The sequence below is a fragment of the Pristiophorus japonicus genome, unplaced genomic scaffold (assembly GCF_044704955.1).
Source record: "Pristiophorus japonicus isolate sPriJap1 unplaced genomic scaffold, sPriJap1.hap1 HAP1_SCAFFOLD_343, whole genome shotgun sequence".
Taxonomy (NCBI): domain Eukaryota; kingdom Metazoa; phylum Chordata; class Chondrichthyes; family Pristiophoridae; genus Pristiophorus; species Pristiophorus japonicus.
The window spans coordinates 54,822-76,927 of NW_027253248.1; the positions used below are offsets into that span (position 1 = coordinate 54,822).

At 57.2% G+C, this 22,106-nt stretch overlaps 2 protein-coding genes across 2 annotated transcripts in view; both read right to left on the minus strand.

The window, feature by feature from the left end:
- Positions 1 to 22,106, minus strand: part of LOC139250065 (zinc finger protein 239-like) — a 141,064-nt gene that overhangs the window by 30,827 nt on the left and 88,131 nt on the right. The window lies entirely within an intron of this gene.
- Positions 2,048 to 22,106, minus strand: part of LOC139250066 (gastrula zinc finger protein XlCGF7.1-like) — a 29,833-nt gene continuing 9,774 nt past the window's right edge. The window contains exon 2 of the mRNA XM_070872646.1: positions 2,048 to 3,139. Coding sequence (XP_070728747.1) covers positions 2,355 to 2,885 — 531 coding nt within the window. The 5' untranslated portion in view covers positions 2,886 to 3,139 and the 3' untranslated portion in view covers positions 2,048 to 2,354. The remainder of the gene's footprint in view (positions 3,140 to 22,106) is intronic.

The window sequence follows — 22,106 nt, forward strand, 5'->3', positions numbered from 1 at the left end:
GTGTGAACTGCGAGGAGGATGCTATGAGGCTACAGAGTGACTTGGATAGGTTAGGTGAGTGGGCAAATGCGTGGCAGATGAAGTATAATGTGGATAAATGTGAGGTTATCCACTTTGGTGGTAAAAACAGAGAGACAGACTATTATCTGAATGGTGACAGATTAGGAAAAGGGAAGGTGCAACGAGACCTGGGTGTCATGGTACATCAGTCATTGAAGGTTGGCATGCAGGTACAGCAGGCGGTTAAGAAAGCAAATGGCATGTTGGCCTTCATAGCGAGGGGATTTGAGTACAGGGGCAGGGAGGTGTTGCTACAGTTGTACAGGGCCTTGGTGAGGCCACACCTGGAGTATTGTGTACAGTTTTGGTCTCCTAACTTGAGGAAGGACATACTTGCTGTTGAGGGAGTGCAGCGAAGATTCACCAGACTGATTCCCGGGATGGTGGGACTGACCTATCAAGAAAGACTGAATCAACTGGGCTTGTATTCACTGGAGTTCAGAAGAGTGAGAGGGGACCTCATAGAAACGTTTAAAATTCTGACGGGTTTGGACAGGTTGGATGCAGGAAGAATGTTCCCAATGTTGGGGAAGTCCAGAACCAGGGGTCACAGTCTAAGGATAAGGGGTAAGCCATTTAGGACCGAGATAAGGAGAAACTTCTTCACCCAGAGAGTGGTGAACCTGTGGAATTCTCTACCACAGGAAGTAGTTGAGGCCAATTCACTAAATATATTCAAAAGGGAGTTAGATGAAGTCCTTAGTACTCGGGGGATCAAGGGGTATGGCGTGAAAGCAGGAAGTGGGTACTGAAGTTTCATGTTCAGCCATGAACTCGTTGAATGGCGGTGCAGGCTAGAAGGGCTGAATGGCCTGCTCCTGCACCTATTTTCTATGTTTCTATAGTGGATGCACTAGTTGTAATTTACCAAAATTCCCTCAATTCTGGGTAGGTCCCAGCAAATTGGAAAACTGCAAATGTAACGCCCCTATTTAAAAAAGGAGGCAGACAAAAAGCCTAACATCTGTGGTTGGGAAAGTGTTGGAGTCCATTATTAAAGAAGCAGTAACAGGACATTTGGAAAAACAAAGTTCGGTCAGGCAGAGTGAGCATGGATTTATGAAGGGGCAGTCATGTTTGACAAATTTGCTGGAATTCTTTGAGGATGTAACGAACAGGGTGGATAAAGTGGAACCAGTGGATATGGTGTATTTGGACTTCCAGCAGGCATTTGACAAGGTGCTACATAAAAGGTTACTGCACAAGATAAAAGTTCATGGGGTTGGGGGTAACATATCAGCATGGATAGAGGATTGGCTAACTAACAGAAAACAGAGAGGTGGGATAACTGGTTCATTGTCTGGTTGACCATCAGTAACTAGTGGGGTGCCGCAGGGATCAGTGCTGGGGTCTCAACTATTTACAATGTATATTAGTTACTTGGATGAAGGGACCGAGTGTAACGCGGCCAAATTTTCTGATGATACAAAGATGGGTGGGAAAGCAAGTTTGTAAAGAGGACACAAATAATCTACAAATGGATATCGATAGGCTCAATGAGCTGGCAAAAATCTGGCAGATGGACTATAATGTGGTAAAATGTCAGGTTATCCTCTTTGGTAGGAAAAATAAAAAAGTAAATTATTATTCAAATGTGACAATTACAAAATGCTGTAGTACAGAAGGATCTGGGGGTTCTTGGACATGAAACTCAAAAAGTTAGTATGCAGGTACAGCAAGTAATCAGAAAGGCAAATGGAATGCTGGGGGATGGTATAAAAGTAGGGAAGTCCTGCTACAACTGCACAGGGCATTGGTAAGACCACACCTGGAGTACTGCGCACAGTTTAGGTCTGGACTTGTCTCCATTCCCGTGCCAAGGAGATTGCTGCACCAGACGGGAGGGGCAACATTTGGGGACACAGATTCCCCACCAATTCCCATTCCCCTTCTTTCTGGTGGATAATGGAGGGATCACTGTGTGTAATGTGCAAGTCAGTAAGAATTGTCAGCAAGTTCTTTCTAATTGGAGATTTTATTCAGTGGAAACTTTGACACGATTGTAGATTTTATACCAAAGATCAATTTAAAATTAAAGTAAACGTTCATAATTTTATTCCAAACTAACTTTCTGATGAGAGTTGCTGAATTAAGGGGAAAGATAACACACAGCGTTTCTTAAATGGACACTGCAGCCCCGAGAACACAATCAGCAATATATCCAGAATATTAAAGTCCAGCCCAGTTATAGGGTTATTAACATCAGCAGAAACAAACCCCAATTGTCAGAATGAACATGGTTCAGTCAGGATGTGATTAACAGCAGTAATAACAGCAGATTCCAACCCCTGCAGTCATTTGTGAACTCGCTGGTGTGTCAGCAGGTTGGATGACCGAGTGAATCCCTTCCCACACTCAGAGCAGGTGAATGGCCTCTCCCCAGTGTGAACTCGCTGGTGTCTCAGCAGGGTGGATGACTGAATGAATGCCTTCCCACACTCAGAGCAGGTGAATGGCCTCTCCCCAGTGTGAACTAGCCGGTGTGTCAGCAGGTGGGTTGAACAAGTGAATCCCTTCCCACACTCAGAGCAGGTGAACGGCCTCTCCCCAGTGTGAACTCGCTGGTGTGACTGTAGATGGGATAATCGAGTGAATCCCTTCCCACACTCACAGCAGGTGAACGGCCTCTCCCCAGTGTGACTGCGTCGATGAACTTCCAGCTCACATGGTTTTCTGAATCCCTTCCCACAGTCATCACATTTCCACGGTTTCTCCATGGTGTGGGTATCCTTGTGACTCTCCATGTTTGGACGATCAGTTGAAGCCTCACCCACGCACACAACACGTTTACAGTTTCTCTGCAATTTGAATGGTGCAATGTTCATTTAGGCTGTGCAACTGGCTAAAGCTCTTTCCACAGTCAATGCACTGGAACACTCACTCGGGTGTGTGTGTCTCGGTGCTTTTCCAGTCACACTGATATTTGAAATCTTTTCCCACAGGCAGAACAGACAAACATTCCTCCTTCCACTTTCAAAGGCCGATGATATTCAGGTCCTGATGAATCGTTTGACTCCATCAGATCTTGACGCAACGTTTGATTTGTGTTTCCTGTCTGAAAGTCTAACCTTCTAAAAAGCTGTGAAAGGAGATAACAAAACTCATCACTGTCAGTCCAAGACAGAAATTCAGAATAGACACATCTAGTTTCCATGGAACATTCTTTCCTCTCTTGTTCTTCCAAAGCTGTAAATGCCTGTCGCACACATTGTCCCTCCTGCTGTGCTGAAATCCAAACCCATCGCACATTTCTAGACTGTTTCTCCTCCACTCCCAGTTTTCACCACCAATTCTGGCTGGGTTCAGAAATACACTCACTCACTGGTACACTTACTTCTCCTCACCTGCAGCTGCTGACACTGGCTGGGTTCAGTTCTACACTCACTGGTGCCTCTCCCTCTCCTGCCCTGAAAGTACAGACTCCGGCTGGGTTCAGTTCTACACTGACTGGTTCTCCTCTCCTAAAGGAGCTGACTCTGGCCGTGTTCAGGTCTACACTCATAAGAACATAAGAATTAGGAACAGGAGTAGGCCATATAACCCCTCGAGCCTGCTCCGCCATTCAACAAGATCATGGCTGATCTGGCCGTGGACTCAGCTCCACTTACCCGTCCGCTCCCCATAACCCTTAATTCCCTTATTGGTTAAAAATTTATCTATCTGTGACTTGAATACATTCAATGAGCTAGCCTCAACTGCTTCCTTGGGCAGAGAATTCCACAGATTCACAACCCTCTGGGAGGAGAAATTCCTTCTCAACTCGGTTGTAAATTGTCTCCCCCGTATTTTGAGGCTGTGCCCCCTAGTTCGAGTCTCCCCGACCAGTGGAAACAACCTCTGTGCCTCTATCTTGTCTATCCCTTTCATTATTTTAAATGTTTCCATAAGATCACCCCTCATCCTTCTGAATTCCAACGAGTAAAGACCCAGTCTACTCAATCTTTCATCATAAGGTAACCCCGCCTCATCTCCGGAATCAGCCCAGTGAATCGTCTCTGTACCCCCTCCAAAGCTAGTATATCCTTCCTTAAGTAAGGTGACCAAAACTGCACGCAGTATTCCAGGTGCGGCCTCACCAATACCCCATACAGTTACATAGAAACATAGAAAATAGGTGCAGGAGTAGGCCATTCAGCCCTTCTAGCCTGCACCGCCATTCAATGAGTTCATGGCTGAACATGCACTTCAGTACCCCCTACCTGCTTTCTCGCCATAACCCTTGATCCCCCGAGTAGTAAGGACTTCATCTAACTCCCTTTTGAATATAGTTAGTGAATTGGCCTCAATTACTTTCTGTGGCAGAGAATTCCACAGGTTCACCACTCTCTGGGTGAAGAAGTTTCTCTTCATCTCGGTCCTAAATGGCTTACCCCTTATCCTTAGACTGTGACCCCTGGTTCTGGACTTCCCCAACATTGGGAACATTCTTCCTGTCTAAACCCGTCAGAATTTTAAATGTTTCTATGAGGTCCCCTCTCATTCTTCTGAACTCTAGTGAATACAAGCCCAGTTGATCCAGTCTTTCTTGATAGGTCAGTCCCACCATCCCGGGAATCAGTCTGGTGAATCTTCGCTGCACTCCCTCAATAGCAAGAATGTCCTTCTTCAAGTTAGGAGACCAAAACTGTACACAATACTCCAGGTGTGGCCTCACCAAGGCCCTGTACAACTGTAGCAACACCTCCCTGCCCCTGTACTCAAATCCCCTCGCTATGAAGGCCAACATGCCATTTGCTTTCTTAACATCCTGCAGTACCTGCATGCCAACCTTCAATGACTGATGTACCATGACACCCAGGTCTCGTTGCACCTCCCCTTTTCCTAATCAGTCACCATTCAGATAATAGTCTGTCTCTCTGTTTTTACCACCAAAGTGGATAACCTCACATTTATCCACATTATACTTCATCTGCCATGCATTTGCCCACTCACCTAACCTATCCAAGTCACTCCGCAGCCTCATAGCATCCTCCTCGCAGCTCACACTGCCACCCAACTTAGTGTCCGCAAATTTGGAGATACTACATTTAATCCCTTCGTCTAAATCATTAATGTACAATGTAAACAGCTGGGGCCCCAGCACAGAACCTTGCGGTACCCCACTAGTCACTGCCTGCCATTCTGAAAAGTACCCATTTACTCCTACTCTTTGCTTCCTGTCTGACAACCAGTTCTCAATCCACGTCAGCACACTACCCCCAATCCCATGTGCTTCAACTTTGCACATTAATCTCTTGTGTGGGACCTTGTCGAAAGCCTTCTGAAAGTCCAAATATACCACATCAACTGGTTCTCCCTTGTCCACTTTACTGGAAACATCCTCAAAAAATTCCAGAAGGTTTGTCAAGCATGATTTCCCTCTCACAAATCCATGCTGACTTGGACATATCATGTCACCATTTTCCAAATGCACTGCGATGACATCCTTAATAATTGATTCCATCATTTTACCCACTACTGAGGTCAGGCTGACCGGTCTATAATTCCCTGTTTTCACTCTCCCTCCTTTTTTAAAAAGTGGGGTTACATTGGCTACCCTCCACTCGATAGGAACTGATCCAGAGTCAATGGAATGTTGGAAAATGACCGTCAATGCATCCACTATTTCCAAGGCCACCTCCTTAAGTACTCTGGGATGCAGTCCATCAGGCCCTGGGGATTTATCTGCCTTCAATCCCATCAATTTTCCCAACACAATTTCCCGACTAATAAAGATTTCCCTCAGTTCCTCCTCCTTACTCGACCCTCTGACCCCTTTAATATTCGGAAGGTTGTTGGTGTCCTCCTTAGTGAATACCGAACCAAAGTACTTGTTCAATTGGTCTGCCATTTCTTTGTTCCCAGTTATGACTTCCCCTGATTCTGACTGCAGGGGACCTACGTTTGTCTTTACTAACCTTCTTCTCTTTACATACCTATAGAAACTTTTGCAATCCGCATTAATGTTCCCTGCAAGCTTCTTCTCGTACTCCATTTTCCCTGCCCTAATCAAACCCTTTGTCCTCCTCTGCTGAGTTCTAAATTTCTCCCAGTCCCCGGGTTCACTGCTATTTCTGGCCAATTTGTATGCAATTTGCAGAAGGACCTCCCTGCTTTTGTACTCCATCCCTCTTGCAATGAAGGCCAATATTCCATTCACCTTCCTGATTGCCTGCTGCACCTGCAAACTAACTTTTTGGGATTCATGCACAAGGAACATCCATCTGGTCCGGGACCTCATCCATTGTTCCCAGGAGGCTGGTCTGTCGGTCGCCTTCCTATCCCTCGACCAAGAGAAGGCGTTCGACAGGGTGGATCACGACTATCTGCTCGGAACTCTGCGCGCTTTCGGGTTCGGGACGCATTTCGTCGCCCGGATCCGACTTTTGTACGCCGCCGCGGAGTGTCTGATTAAGGTTAACGGGTCCTTGACGGCGCCCCTTCGCTTTAGGAGAGGGGTGCGCCAGGAATGCCCCATGTCCGGTCAGGTATACGCCGTTTGCGTGGAGCCTTTCCTGCGCCTCTTGCGGACGAGGTTGACGGGACTGGCTCTGCAAGGGCCGGGCGTGGAGGTCGTCCTCTCGGCTTACGCCGATGACGTGCTCCTCGCGATAGAGGATCCCGCTGACCTGCGGAGGATGCGTGAGTGCCAGGAGATTTACTTGGCCGTGTCCTCCGCCAGGATCAACTGGGAGAAATGTTCCGGACTCTTGGTGGGTCAGTGGCGGGTGGACTCCCTGCCGGAGGAGCTCAGGCCTTTTGCCTGGAGCACGACCCATCTCCTCTATCTGGGAGTCTACCTTAGCCCCGACGAGGGAGCCTGGCCGGCGAACTGGCAGGAGCTGGAGGCCAAGGTCGCCGCTCGCCTAGGGCGCTGGACAGGACTGCTCCGAGTGCTGTCCTACAGGGGTCGAGCGCTAGTCATAAACCAGCTGGTGGCCGCAATGCTGTGGTACCGGATGGTCACTTTGACCCCTCCCCCTGCGTTTGTCGCCAAGATACAGAAGAAGCTGGTGGACTTCTTCTGGAACAACAGGAAGCACTGGGTCTCTGTCGCGGTCTTGAGTCTCCCGCTTGAGGAGGGCGGTCAGTCGTTGGTGTGCGTCAGCGCCCAGCTCGCGACTTTCCGTCTTCAGACCCTGCAGAGATACCTTTACGTCGAGCCCCCTCCTAGGTGGTGTGCTCTGGCGAGGTATTTCTTCCGCCAGCAGCTCGACCTCAATTATGACACGCAGCTCCTGTTTGTGAACTTGGGGGGTGCCAGGACCGCCCTCCGGGAGCTGCCTGTCTTTTACAGGGAACTCATCAGGGTCTGGAACAAAGTCTCCACCAAGCGCAGCTCTCCGCCGGCTGGAGTGGCGGCCGTCCTGCAGGAACCGCTGCTCGGGAATCCGTACCTCCACGGCCGAGGCTTCATGTGGCGGTCGGAAGAGAGGGCTGTGGCTGGTGAGGTGACCAGGGTCAGGGACCTGCTCGATGGCGGAGGAGCGGGCTGGATGGCGCCAGTCACGCTGGCGCGGCGCCTAAATTCTGCCAACGTCCGCCGCGCGGCCGATGCCATCGAGTCGCTAAAAACAGCTCTGGGCCCTGACTCCGTTAGGTGTATCGAGGAGGCTCAAGCACGTGGGGAGATCCCGTCCGAACTGACCCCCGTCCGGACGGAATTCCTCATCGGCGCCAAACCCCGGAACCTCCCTCGGGGGCCGGCGCCTCACAACTTGAGCCGCCTCGGGGAAATCCCCTCCGTGCCTTTCAGTTCCGCGCGGAGGGGTTTCCTGTACGGGCTGCTCCTGCACACCCTCAACTTTGCCATCCTCGCCGGCCGTCCGGACACGCCATGGCGTACCATCTTGCCGTCCGGAGGAGGCGGGGGTCCCCGATGGAGGGCACTCTACGCAGGGGTCCTCCCACTATTCATCGGGGACTTGGCCTGGAGGGTGGTGCACGGAGCAGTGCCGTGCAACAAATTTTTAAGCCGGTTCACGGACTCCCAGGCCGCCTGCAATTTCTGCGGTCTGGAGGAGTCCGTGTTCCATGTTTTTATTGAATGCACAAGGTTGCAGCCCCTGTTCCACTATTTGAAGGGGCTGCTCCTGAAATTCTGGCTGCACTTCAGTCCCACTCTCCTGATCTTTGGGCACCCTGTGCGGAGGGGAGCGGGTAGGTCCGAGGGCCTCCTCGTAGGACTGCTCCTGGGCACGGCCAAGGGTGCCATCAGCCGGTCCAGGCAGCGGGCGGTCGAGGGGGTCGTTCAACCTGACTGCCTGCCTCTCTTCCGCTCTTACATCCGATCCAGGGTGTCCTTGGAGATGGAGCACGCGGTGTCCACCGGTACGCTCGCGGCCTTCCGCGAGAGGTGGGCACCGGAGGGACTGGAGTGCATCATCACGCCCGGCAACCAAATTTTAATTTGATTTTACGTTTTAAAGTTAATTTGTTTTAATTGCCGGTGCTTTTAGTGTCCCCTTCCCTTTTATAGGGGGCACTGGGGAAAAATTGTGATTTTAGTGCCCAAAAAAAAAAAAAAAACCAAAAAAAAGAAAAACACAAAAAAAAACAAAAAAAAAAGGGGGGAAAAAAAGGGCCTTGGAAATGTCTGGAGTGTCACCCAGGTCGGGTGGCACTCTTTAATGTTTTATGTTTTCGCAGGTAGACTCTAAAAGAGTTTCATGCACAAGGACCAATGGTAGAGCAGTGGAGGCGTGTCCTGCTCAGTTGGAGCTGTGAGCAGTGAGGGAAGCTGCAAGCAACTTGAGCTCCTGCCTGGAGAGCCCTGAGACCAGCCCAGGAACAGAAGGAAGGAAGGGGCTTCACCATCACTTTTATCCAGAGGGAGAGGAGGAGAACAGAAAACATTTAACATCTTTACCATTCTGCAAAGAGTTGGAGAGAGGGGGAAAAACCAACAACATCCAGTGTGGAAGGAGGGAGACTCTACTATCTCTGCAGGTGGGTGTGGGTGCATTTCCCCAAACAGACTTTGTTGTATCGGTGGGGGGAGGAAAGAAGACCACTGAGGGCCGGAACATCGCGGGGGGTGTGTGTGAGTGTGGTAGTGTGTGTGGGGGCCTTGCTTACAACTGGGCCCCCCCCACAATTGGAACCCCCCCCACCCCCCCCCCCCCCAATTGCCTAGCCTGGGATAGCTGGAGCTACCAGGCTGAAGATTGTTGTTTTTCTTATTCACCCAATTAAAGATCGTTAGGAGTGCCTGGTGGCTCTAGCTGCCCCAGGTGAAGACGTCTTCTCCCCCCACCTGAAGACCACCTCAAAGACTTTTGTGTTTTGCCATCTGGGGAGTGCACCCACCCACAGCTGCGAGGAGAGACCTGCCCTCGCAGCCCCCCCCCCTTCCCACCCCCCTCTCTCTTTCTCTGCTACTCTGTTTCTCCCCTCTCTCTCTGAGAACCCTTTCCTTCCAAATTAATAAAAAAAAAAACAATTAAGACAACTGAGCAGAGGGAGCAAGGCCTCTCCCCAATTGTCAACGAGGGGAGAGGTGCCTCGTTAAGGGCTCCTCTGCTCAGTTAACATAAGAGGCCATTAAAGACCATTAAGGCCTGTGACTTTGGGGTGGGTGTAGCCCTTAAAGGGACCCCGTGATGGCGACCCCATCCACGCCGGTGGCAGGGCCAGCAAGGACGTATGCGCAGGTGGCAACCGCTTCCACAGCACCTCCTGCGCCACCCGCTGCCCTGCCACCATTTACACTTATAACAAAAAAACACGGGGTCAAGAGCTACACTCACCCCACAATGAGCATCGAGGAGTGCGTGCGGGCGATGGCTGGGGTAGTCGGCCCCTCGGCCATTGTCGCAGCCTCCAAGATGTCTGGGAAGGCTGTTTTCTTCCTGGGGTCGGAAGAAAAGGGGCTCACGGTGGGCGGGACGTTCCTGCCGGTGGATCCTCTCGAGGCCACCGCGCAGAGGGTCATCGTGTCGAACGTCCCGCCCTTTGTTCCCGCTGGGCTCCTCCTCCCTCACCTACAACAACTGGGGGAGGTAAGGTCAGGGATCAACCCCATACCGCTCGGCCTCAGGGAGAACAGCCTGCACCACGTGTTCTCCTTCCGCCGCCAGCTCTTTGTCCGGCTGGCGCGGGAGGACATGACAGAAGGGCACTTTAATGTGGTGCACGAGGGGACTGCCTACCGCGTCTTCTGGACGTCGGACGGCGTGCGGTGCCATGCCTGCAGGGAGGTGGGGCATGTTCGCAAGAACTGCCCCGCCTCCAAGGCCGCCAAACCACCGAAGGCGGCCAAGGCTGGCGCTGCCGCCACCCCTCCCCCTAGTTGCGTCCGCGTGCCGGGAGCCATGGGTGCGCGGGCATCGTCGGAGGCCTTTGTTTTCAGGGCCTCCGGCGGGGGGGAGGGAGAGCGTCCGACCGGAAAGAAGGCGCGGAAGAAGACAAAACATCAAGAGGCGGGTCCCCTCGGTGCGCCGGATAATTTGACCACCGCGCACAGCCCAACCCCGTCACCGGCGAGCGCGGGGTGCCCCGAGCCCGTGCCCGAGCCCTTGAACAACACCACAGAGGGGCCCGGGCGCGGGCAAGAAAAGGAAAAGGGGGGGGCGGAGCGGGAGGCCTCGGCAGACATGGAGGTCTCCCTGACTCCGCGCGCCCCCAGGAACAAAAAGAGGCACCGCCCCGATGACGCGGAGGGGGAACAATATCCCTCCGCGGAGGAGTCGGTGCCCGCCGCGTGTCCCGCGTCCCCCACCAGCGCCCCCAAATTGCGCTGCAGGCGCGAGGAGTCTTTCCCCGGGGAGGGTGAGACAGTTGAGGCTGCCCAGCCTCTGCCTCCCGGGGATGGAGTGGAAGATCTGCCTGTCGTGGGGGGCGTGGGGACCGCGGAGGAATGCGTAGCCGCCGGGCCGGGCGTCCCGGGGACTGAGGCGGGCGAGGCCGAAAAGGCCGAATCTGAGCCCGCCCAGCTATTACCCAACTTCCCCCGGGAGTTGCTCGACCCGGCAGAAACAAAATATATTGATTTTAATGAAACTGTAGACGCTGGGCCGGGGGGTGGCAGCGGGGAGGGGGAGGAACACCCACCCTCGCCCCTTACTTTGGAGCTGGAGCACTTGGAGGGCCTGGGGATTTCCTATGGCCGGGTCTCTCCTTGTTCTCCGGTTCCTGGGGCGGAGGGGGAACCCCTTCCGCTGTCATTTCCCGACCCAGCACCATTTTTAAAAGAGCCCAGTGGGGACTCCTCTGCCGACGATCCTGGGGGTGGGATCGGGGCAGTGCCAGGGCCGGTTGGAGCGGCCGGTTCATTTGCCGTACCTTGTGCGGTCGATGGGCCGGCTGCTGGCGGCCACCTCCCGGAGGAGGACGGGGACTCGGTGGGGGACGCGGGTGAAGACCTAGAGACCACCGCCAGTGAGGCGGTGGATCTGCTCGCGGCCGCCGCTGAGGCCCTCCTCATTCCTGCAAAGGAACTCCGGGACTTTTTGGCCCAGAGCCGGGGTCGCCGCGACCAAGCCCGACTGGCCCTGGAAAAATGGTCCGAGCCGGAGCTGATCAAGGGGTCCGTCCGCGCCGCCGTTAAAACCTTGGCCGCGGGCGGGCCCTTGACAAAGGAGCAGCACCTTGAGCTGCGCGAGCTCGAGGGACTCCTCGCTGGGCTGCGGAGGGAGCGGAGTTCAACAAAAGACTCCGCTCCCTCCCCCACAATAGGTTAAGGTAGAGGTTGCACTATGCTTTTGCCATGAAGATAACCATAGCCAGCCTCAACATCAACGGCGGCAGAGGGGCACGCCGTAGATTTGACAATTTCTCGCTCCTGCGGGAGGGGAAATATGCGGTGTGCTTCCTGCAAGAAACCCACACCGTTCCGGGAGACGAAGCCACGTGGCTCCTGGAATGGCAAGGAGAGGTCCGCATGAGCCACCTCACCGCCATTTCTAGTGGGGTGGCCATCTTGCTGGGCCCGCATTTTCAGCCGGAGATCTTGGGGGTCGAGGAGCCCGTGCCAGGCCGCTTGCTGCACGTAACGGTTCGCCTGGGGGACGTGCCGCTCCATCTCGTGAACGTGTACGCCCCTCATCCCGGCCCGCAGCAAACGCGCTTCTTTGAAGAGGTGTCCGCTCTTCTTGGCTCCGTCGACGTCGGCGACTGCATTCTCCTCGGGGGGGATTTTAACTGCACCCTCGAGGCGAGGGACCGCTCCGGTGCCCCGCAGTGCATGACGGCGATGGAGAAGTTGAGGGACCTGGTCGGGTCCTTCGACTTGGTGGACGTCTGGCGAAATCTCCACCCCGACTCCAGCGCCTTTACTTGGGTGAGGCCTGGAGTTGGATGGTCTAGAGTCGACCGCCTTTACGTGTCTCGGGCGTACGTTTCCTGCGTCCCGGCGGCCTCCATGCGGCCGGTGCCGTGTTCGGACCACCACCTGGTGTGGGCGGAGCTCGCTTCGCTCCGCGCGAGGGCGGGGTCCGCGTACTGGCACTTTAACAACCGGCTGCTGGAGGACGTGCGTTTCCAGGACTCGTTCCGTCGATTCTGGTCCGACTGGAGAAGGAAGCAGGGGGGCTTCCCCTCCTTGAGGCTATGGTGGGACGTGGGCAAGGCTCACGTCCGCGTCTTCTGTCAAGAGTACGCGAGGGGGTCGACCAAGAGGCGGGCGGCCAGAGTCGGGCGCCTAGAAAAAGAGGTGCTCGACCTGGAAGCCCGTCTCGGTCAAGTCGTCCAGGACCCGGCCCTGCGGACGGTGTACGAAGCGAAGAAGGCCGCGCTGAAGGACCTGCAGCTCGTCGGGTCCCGAGGCGCGTTCGTGAGGTCGCGGATCCGGTTCCTGCGGGATCTGGACCGCGGCTCCCCCTTCTTCTACTCGCTGGAAAAAAGGCAGAGTGTCCGTAAGCAGCTCTTGACGCTGCTGGCCGACGACGGCTCTCTCGTCTCGGATCCGGAGGGCGTCAACAACAGGGTCCGTGAATATTACGGGGCTCTGTTCTCTCCGGATCCGTCCAGCGAGGAAGCGCGTAGAGTTTTGTGGGAGGACCTGCCGAAGGTCGGCCCGGAGGGCGCCGAAAATCTGGAAGCTCCGCTAAGCCTGGCGGAGCTGACCGGTGCCCTCGCCCGGCTCTCGAGGGGAAAATCCCCGGGGCTGGACGGGCTGACGGTGGAGTTCCACAGGGCGTTCTGGGACGTCCTGGGGAGCGACTACGCGCGGGTCCTGGGGGAAAGTCTGGCGACCGGGGAGATGCCCCTCTCTTGGCGCAGGGCAGTCATCGTCCTGCTGCCTAAGAAGGGCGATCTCCGCCTCCTTAAGAACTGGCGCCCGGTCTCCCTCCTCAGCACGGACTACAAAATCTTCGCCAGGGCGATGTCTGCTCGCCTTGGTGCCGTGCTGGACCACATGATCCACCCCGACCAGTCATACACGGTCCCGGGCCGGACAATCCACGACAACATCCATCTGGTCCGGGACCTCATCCATTGTTCCCAGGAGGCTGGTCTGTCGGTCGCCTTCCTATCCCTCGACCAAGAGAAGGCGTTCGACAGGGTGGATCACGACTATCTGCTCGGAACTCTGCGCGCTTTCGGGTTCGGGACGCATTTCGTCGCCCGGATCCGACTTTTGTACGCCGCCGCGGAGTGTCTGATTAAGGTTAACGGGTCCTTGACGGCGCCCCTTCGCTTTAGGAGAGGGGTGCGCCAGGGATGCCCCATGTCCGGCCAGTTATACGCCGTTTGCGTGGAGCCTTTCCTGCGCCTCTTGCGGACGAGGTTGACAGGACTGGCTCTGCAAGGGCCGGGCGTGGAGGTCGTCCTCTCGGCTTACGCCGATGACGTGCTCCTCGCGATAGAGGATCCCGCTGACCTGCGGAGGATGCGTGAGTGCCAGGAGATTTACTCGGCCGCGTCCTCCGCCAGGATCAACTGGGAGAAATGTTCCGGACTCCTGGTGGGTCAGTGGCGGGTGGACTCCCTGCCGGAGGAGCTCAGGCCTTTTGCCTGGAGCACGACCCATCTCCTCTATCTGGGAGTCTACCTTAGCCCCGACGAGGGAGCCTGGCCGGCGAACTGGCAGGAGCTGGAGGCCAAGGTCGCCGCTCGCCTAGGGCGCTGGACAGGACTGCTCCGAGTGCTGTCCTACAGGGGTCGAGCGCTAGTTATAAACCAGCTGGTGGCCGCAATGCTGTGGTACCGGCTGGTCACTTTGACCCCTCCCCCTGCGTTTGTCGCCAAGATACAGAAGAAGCTGGTGGACTTCTTCTGGAACAACAGGAAGCACTGGGTCTCTGCCGCGGTCTTGAGTCTCCCGCTTGAGGAGGGCGGTCAGTCGTTGGTGTGCGTCAGCGCCCAGCTCGCGACTTTCCGTCTTCAGACCCTGCAGAGATACCTTTACGTCGAGCCCCCTCCTAGGTGGTGTGCTCTGGCGAGGTATTTCTTCCGCCAGCAGCTCGACCTCAATTATGACACGCAGCTCCTGTTTGTGAACTTGGGGGGTGCCAGGACCGCCCTCCGGGAGCTGCCTGTCTTTTACAGGGAACTCATCAGGGTCTGGAACAAAGTCTCCACCAAGCGCAGCTCTCCGCCGGCTGGAGTGGCGGCCGTCCTGCAGGAGCCGCTGCTCGGGAATCCGTACCTCCACGGCCGAGGCTTTATGTGGCGGTCGGAAGAGAGGGCTGTGGCTGGTGAGGTGACCAGGGTCAGGGACCTGCTCGATGGCGGAGGAGCGGGCTGGATGGCGCCAGACACGCTGGCGCGGCGCCTAAACTCTGCCAACGTCCGCCACGCGGCCGATGCCATCGAGTCGCTAAAAACAGCTCTGGGCCCTGACTCCGTTAGGTGTATCGAGGAGGCTCAAGCACGTGGGGAGATCCCGTCCGAACTGACCCCTGTCCGGACGGAATTCCTCATCGGCGCCAAACCCCGGAACCTCCCTCGGGGGCCGGCGCCTCACAACTTGAGCCGCCTCGGGGAAATCCCCTCCGTGCCTTTCAGTTCCGCGCGGAGGGGTTTCCTGTACGGGCTGCTCCTGCACACCCTCAACTTTGCCATCCTCGCCGGCCGTCCGGACACGCCATGGCGCACCATCTTGCCGTCCGGAGGAGGCGGGGGTCCCCGATGGAGGGCACTCTACGCAGGGGTCCTCCCACTATTCATCGGGGACTTGGCCTGGAGGGTGGTGCACGGAGCAGTGCCGTGCAACAAATTTTTAAGCCGGTTCACGGACTCCCAGGCCGCCTGCAATTTCTGCGGTCTGGAGGAGTCCGTGTTCCATGTTTTTATTGAGTGCACAAGGTTGCAGCCCCTGTTCCATTATTTGAAGGGGCTGCTCCTGAAATTCTGGCTGCACTTCAGTCCCACTCTCCTGATCTTTGGGCACCCTGTGCGGAGGGGAGCGGGTAGGTCCGAAGGCCTCCTCGTAGGACTGCTCCTGGGCACGGCCAAGGGTGCCATCAGCCGGTCCAGGCAGCGGGCGGTCGAGGGGGTCGTTCAACCTGACTGCCTGCCTCTCTTCCGCTCTTACATCCGGTCCAGGGTGTCCTTGGAGATGGAGCACGCGGTGTCCACCGGTACGCTCGCGGCCTTCCGCGAGAGGTGGGCACCGGAGGGACTGGAGTGCATCATCACGCCCGGCAACCAAATTTTAATTTGATTTTACGTTTTAAAGTTTAATTTGTTTTAATTGCCGGTGCTTTTAGTGTCCCCTTCCCTTTTATAGGGGGCACTGGGGAAAAATTGTGATTTTAGTGCCCAAAAAAAAACAAAAAAAAAAGAAAAAACACAAAAAAAAAAACACAAAAAAGGGGAAAAAAAAAAAAAGGGCCTTGTAAATGTCTGGAGTGTCACCCAGGTCGGGTGGCACCGTTTAATGTTTTATGTTTTCACAGATAAACTCAAAAGAGTTTCATGCACAAGGACCAATGGTAGAGCAGTGGAGGCGTGTCCTGCTCAGTTGGAGCTGTGAGCAGTGAGGGAAGCTGCAAGCAACTTGAGCTCCTGCCTGGAGAGCCCTGAGACCAGCCCAGGAACAGAAGGAAGGAAGGGGCTTCACCATCACTTTTATCCAGAGGGAGAGGAGGAGAACAGAAAACATTTAACATCTTTACCATTCTGCAAAGAGTTGGAGAGAGGGGGAAAAACCAACAACATCCAGTGTGGAAGGAGGGAGACTCTACTATCTCTGCAGGTGGGTGTGGGTGCATTTCCCCAAACAGACTTTGTTGTATCGGTGGGGGGAGGAAAGAAGACCACTGAGGGCCGGAACATCGCGGGGGGTGTGTGTGAGTGTGGTAGTGTGTGTGGGGGCCTTGCTTACAACTGGGCCCCCCCCACAATTGGAACCCCCCCCACCCCCCCCCCCCAATTGCCTAGCCTGGGATAGCTGGAGCTACCAGGCTGAAGATTGTTGTTTTTCTTATTCACCCAATTAAAGATCGTTAGGAGTGCCTGGTGGCTCTAGCTACCCCAGGTGAAGACGTCTTCTCCCCCCACCTGAAGACCAACCCAAAGACTGTGTTTTTTGTGTGTTTTGCCATCTGGGGAGTGCACCCACCCACAGCTGCGAGGGGAGACCTGCCCTCGCAGCCCCCCCCCCTTCCCACCCCCCTCTCTCTTTCTCCGTTACTCTCTGTTTCTCCCCTCTCTCTCTGAGAGCCCTTTTCTTCCGAATTTTTAAAAAAAAAACCAATTAAGACAACTGAGCAGAGGGAGCAAGGCCTCTCCCCAATTGTCAACGAGGGGAGAGGTGCCTCGTTAAGGGCTCCTCTGCTCAGTTAACATACGAGGCCATTAAAGACCATTAAGGCCTGTGACTTTGGGGTGGGTGTAGCCCTTAAAGGGACCCCGTGATGGCGACCCCATCCACGCCGGTGGCAGGGCCAGCAAGGACGTATGCGCAGGCGGTGTCCACATCCACGGCACCTCCTGCGCCACCCGCTGCCCTGCCACCGTTCAGACTTATAACCAGGAAACACGGGGTCAAGAGCTACACTCACCCCACAATGAGCATTGAGGAGTGCGTGCGGGCGATGGCTGGGGTAGTCGGCCCCTCGGCCATTGTCGCAGCCTCCAAGATGTCTGGGAAGGCCGTGTTCTTCCTGGGGTCGGAGCGGGCGGTGTCCCTGGCCCTTGAAAAGGGGCTCACGGTGGGCGGGACGTTCCTGCCGGTGGACCCTCTCGAGGCCACCGCGCAGAGGGTCATCATTTCAAACGTCCCGCCCTTTGTTTCCGCTGAGCTCCTCCTCCCTCACCTACAACAACTGGGGGAGGTAAGGTCAGGGATCAACCCCATACCGCTCGGCCTCAGGGAGAACAGCCTGCGCCACGTGTTCTCCTTCCGCCGCCAGCTCTTTGTCCGGCTGGCGCGGGAGGACACGACGGAGGGATCTTTTAATGTGGTGCACGAGGGGACTGCCTACCGCGTCTTCTGGACGTCGGACGGCGTGCGGTGCCATGCCTGCAAGGAGGTGGGGCACATTCGCAAGAACTGCCCCGCCTCCAAGGCCGCCAAACCACCGAAGGCGGCCAAGGCTGGCGCCGCCGCCACCCCTCCCCCTAGCTGCGTCCGCGTGCCGGGAGCCATGGGTGCGCGGGCATCGTCGGAGGCCTTTGTTTTCAGGGCCTCCGGCGGGGGGGAGGGAGAGCGTCCGACCGGAAAGAAGGCGCGGAAGAAGACAAAACATCAAGAGGCGGGTCCCCTCAGTGCGCCGGATAATTTGACCACCGCGCTCAGCCCAACCCCGTCACCGGCGAGCGCGGGGTGCCCCGAGCCCGTGCCCGAGCCCTTGAACAACACCACAGAGGGGCCCGGGCGCGGGCAAGAAAAGGAAAAGGGGGGGGCGGAGCGGGAGGCCTCGGCAGACATGGAGGTCTCCCTGACTCCGCGCGCCCCCAGGAACAAAAAGAGGCACCGCCCCAATGACGCGGAGGGGGAACAACATCCCTCCGCGGAGGAGTCGGTGCCCGCCGCGTGTCCCGCGTCCCCCACCAGCGCCCCCAAATTGCGCTGCAGGCGCGAGGAGTCTTTCCCCGGGGAGGGTGAGACAGTTGAGGCTGCCCAGCCTCTGCCTCCCGGGGATGGAGTGGAAGATCTGCCTGTCGTGGGGGGCGTGGGGACCGCGGAGGAATGCGTAGCCGCCGGGCCGGGCGTCCCGGGGACTGAGGCGGGCGAGGCCGAAAAGGCCGAACCTGAGCCCGCCCAGCTATTACCCAACTTCCCCCGGGAGTTGCTCGACCCGGCAGAAACACAATATATTGATTTTAATGAAACTGTAGATGCTGGGCCGGGGGGTGGCAGCGGGGAGGGGGAGGAACACCCACCCTCGCCCCTTACTTTGGAGCTGGTGCACTTGGAGGGCCTGGGGATCTCCTATGGCCGGGTCTCTCCTTGTTCTCCGGTTCCTGGGGCGGAGGGGGAACCCCTTCCGCTGTCATTTCCCGACCCAGCACCATTTTTAAAAGAGCCCAGTGGGGACTCCTCTGCCGACGATCCTGGGGGTGGGATCGGGGCAGTGCCAGGGCCGGTTGGAGCGGCCGGTTCATTTGCCGTACCTTGTGCGGTCGATGGGCCGGCTGCTGGCGGCCACCTCCCGGAGGAGGACGGGGACTCGGTGGGGGACGCGGGTGAAGACCTAGAGACCACCGCCAGTGAGGCGGTGGATCTGCTCGCGGCCGCCGCTGAGGCCCTCCTCATTCCTGCAAAGGAACTCCGGGACTTTTTGGCCCAGAGCCGGGGTCGCCGCGACCAAGCCCGACTGGCCCTGGAAAAATGGTCCGAGCCGGAGCTGATCAAGGGGTCCGTCCGCGCCGCCGTTAAAACCTTGGCCGCGGGCGGGCCCTTGACAAAGGAGCAGCACCTTGAGCTGCGCGAGCTCGAGGGACTCCTCGCTGGGCTGCGGAGGGAGCGGAGTTCAACAAAAGACTCCGCTCCCTCCCCCACAATAGGTTAAGGTAGAGGTTGCACTATGCTTTTGCCATGAAGATAACCATAGCCAGCCTCAACATCAACGGCGGCAGAGGGGCACGCCGTAGATTTGACAATTTTTCGCTCCTGCGGGAGGGGAAATATGCGGTGTGCTTCCTGCAAGAAACCCACACCGTTCCGGGAGACGAAGCCACGTGGCTCCTGGAATGGCAAGGAGAGGTCCGCATGAGCCACCTCACCGCCATTTCTAGTGGGGTGGCCATCTTGCTGGGCCCGCATTTTCAGCCGGAGATCTTGGGGGTCGAGGAGCCCGTGCCAGGCCGCTTGCTGCACGTAACGGTTCGCCTGGGGGACGTGCCGCTCCATCTCGTGAACGTGTACGCCCCTCATCCCGGCCCGCAGCAGACGCGCTTCTTTGAAGAGGTGTCCGCTCTTCTTGGCTCCGTCGACGTCGGCGACTGCATTGTCCTCGGGGGGGATTTTAACTGCACCCTCGAGGCGAGGGACCGCTCCGGTGCCCCGCAGTGCATGACGGCGATGGAGAAGTTGAGGGACCTGGTCGGGTCCTTCGACTTGGTGGACGTCTGGCGAAATCTCCACCCCGACTCCAGCGCCTTTACTTGGGTGAGGCCTGGAGTTGGATGGTCTAGAGTCGACCGCCTTTACGTGTCTCGGGCGTACGTTTCCTGCGTCCCGGCGGCCTCCATGCGGCCGGTGCCGTGTTCGGACCACCACCTGGTGTGGGCGGAGCTCGCTTCGCTCCGCGCGAGGACGGGGTCCGCGTACTGGCACTTTAACAACCGGCTGCTGGAGGACGTGCGGTTCCAGGACTCGTTCCGTCGATTCTGGTCCGACTGGAGAAGGAAGCAGGGGGGCTTCCCCTCCTTGAGGCTATGGTGGGACGTGGGCAAGGCTCACGTCCGCGTCTTCTGTCAAGAGTACGCGAGGGGGTCGACCAAGAGGCGGGCGGCCAGAGTCGGGCGCCTAGAAAAAGAGGTGCTCGACCTGGAAGCCCGTCTCGGTCAAGTCGTCCAGGACCCGGCCCTGCGGACGGTGTACGAAGCGAAGAAGGCCGCGCTGAAGGACCTGCAGCTCGTCGGGTCCCGAGGCGCGTTCGTGAGGTCGCGGATCCGGTTCCTGCGGGATCTGGACCGTGGCTCCCCCTTCTTCTACTCGCTGGAAAAAAGGCAGAGTGTCCGTAAGCAGCTCTTGACGCTGCTGGCCGACGACGGCTCTCTCGTCTCGGATCCGGAGGGCGTCAACAACAGGGTCCGTGAATATTACGGGGCTCTGTTCTCTCCGGATCCGTCCAGCGAGGAAGCGCGTAGAGTTTTGTGGGAGGACCTGCCGAAGGTCGGCCCGGAGGGCGCCGAAAATCTGGAAGCTCCGCTAAGCCTGGCGGAGCTGACCGGTGCCCTCGCCCGGCTCTCGAGGGGAAAATCCCCGGGGCTGGACGGGCTGACCGTGGAGTTCCACAGGGCGTTCTGGGACGTCCTGGGGGGCGACTACGCGCGGGTCCTGGGGGAAAGTCTGGCGACCGGGGAGATGCCCCTCTCTTGGCGCAGGGCAGTCATCGTCCTGCTGCCTAAGAAGGGCGATCTCCGCCTCCTTAAGAACTGGCGCCCGGTCTCCCTCCTCAGCACGGACTACAAAATCTTCGCCAGGGCGATGTCTGCTCGCCTTGGTGCCGTGCTGGACCACATGATCCACCCCGACCAGTCATACACGGTCCCGGGCCGGACGATCCACGACAACATCCATCTGGTCCGGGACCTCATCCATTGCTCCCAGGAGGCTGGTCTGTCGGTCGCCTTCCTATCCCTCGACCAAGAGAAGGCGTTCGACAGGGTGGATCACGACTATCTGCTCGGAACTCTGCGCGCTTTCGGGTTCGGGACGCATTTCGTCGCCCGGATCCGACTTTTGTACGCCGCCGCGGAGTGTCTGATTAAGGTTAACGGGTCCTTGACGGCGCCCCTTCGCTTTAGGAGAGGGGTGCGCCAGGGATGCCCCATGTCCGGCCAGTTATACGCCGTTTGCGTGGAGCCTTTCCTGCGCCTCTTGCGGACGAGGTTGACGGGACTGGCTCTGCAAGGGCCGGGCGTGGAGGTCGTCCTCTCGGCTTACGCCGATGACGTGCTCCTCGCGGTAGAGGATCCCGCTGACCTGCGGAGGATGCGTGAGTGCCAGGAGATTTACTCGGCCGCGTCCTCCGCCAGGATCAACTGGGAGAAATGTTCCGGACTCCTGGTGGGTCAGTGGCGGGTGGACTCCCTGCCGGAGGAGCTCAGGCCTTTTGCCTGGAGCACGACCCATCTCCTCTATCTGGGAGTCTACCTTAGCCCCGACGAGGGAGCCTGGCCGGCGAACTGGCAGGAGCTGGAGGCCAAGGTCGCCGCTCGCCTAGGGCGCTGGACAGGACTGCTCCGAGTGCTGTCCTACAGGGGTCGAGCGCTAGTTATAAACCAGCTGGTGGCCGCAATGCTGTGGTACCGGCTGGTCACTTTGACCCCTCCCCCTGCGTTTGTCGCCAAGATACAGAAGAAGCTGGTGGACTTCTTCTGGAACAACAGGAAGCACTGGGTCTCTGCCGCGGTCTTGAGTCTCCCGCTTGAGGAGGGCGGTCAGTCGTTGGTGTGCGTCAGCGCCCAGCTCGCGACTTTCCGTCTTCAGACACTGCAGAGATACCTTTACGTCGAGCCCCCTCCTAGGTGGTGTGCTCTGGCGAGGTATTTCTTCCGCCAGCAGCTCGACCTCAATTATGACACGCAGCTCCTGTTTGTGAACTTGGGGGGTGCCAGGACCGCCCTCCGGGAGCTGCCTGTCTTTTACAGGGAACTCATCAGGGTCTGGAACAAAGTCTCCACCAAGCGCAGCTCTCCACCGGCTGGAGTGGCGGCCGTCCTGCAGGAGCCGCTGCTCGGGAATCCGTACCTCCACGGCCGAGGTTTTATGTGGCGGTCGGAAGAGAGGGCTGTGGCTGGAGAGGTGACCAGGGTCAGGGACCTGCTCGATGGCGGAGGAGCGGGCTGGATGGCGCCAGACACGCTGGCGCGGTGCCTAAATTCTGCCAACGTCCGCCGCGCGGCCGATGCCATCGAGTCGCTAAAAACAGCTCTGGGCCCTGACTCCGTTAGGTGTATCGAGGAGGCTCAAACACGTGGGGAGATCCCGTCCGAACTGACCCCCG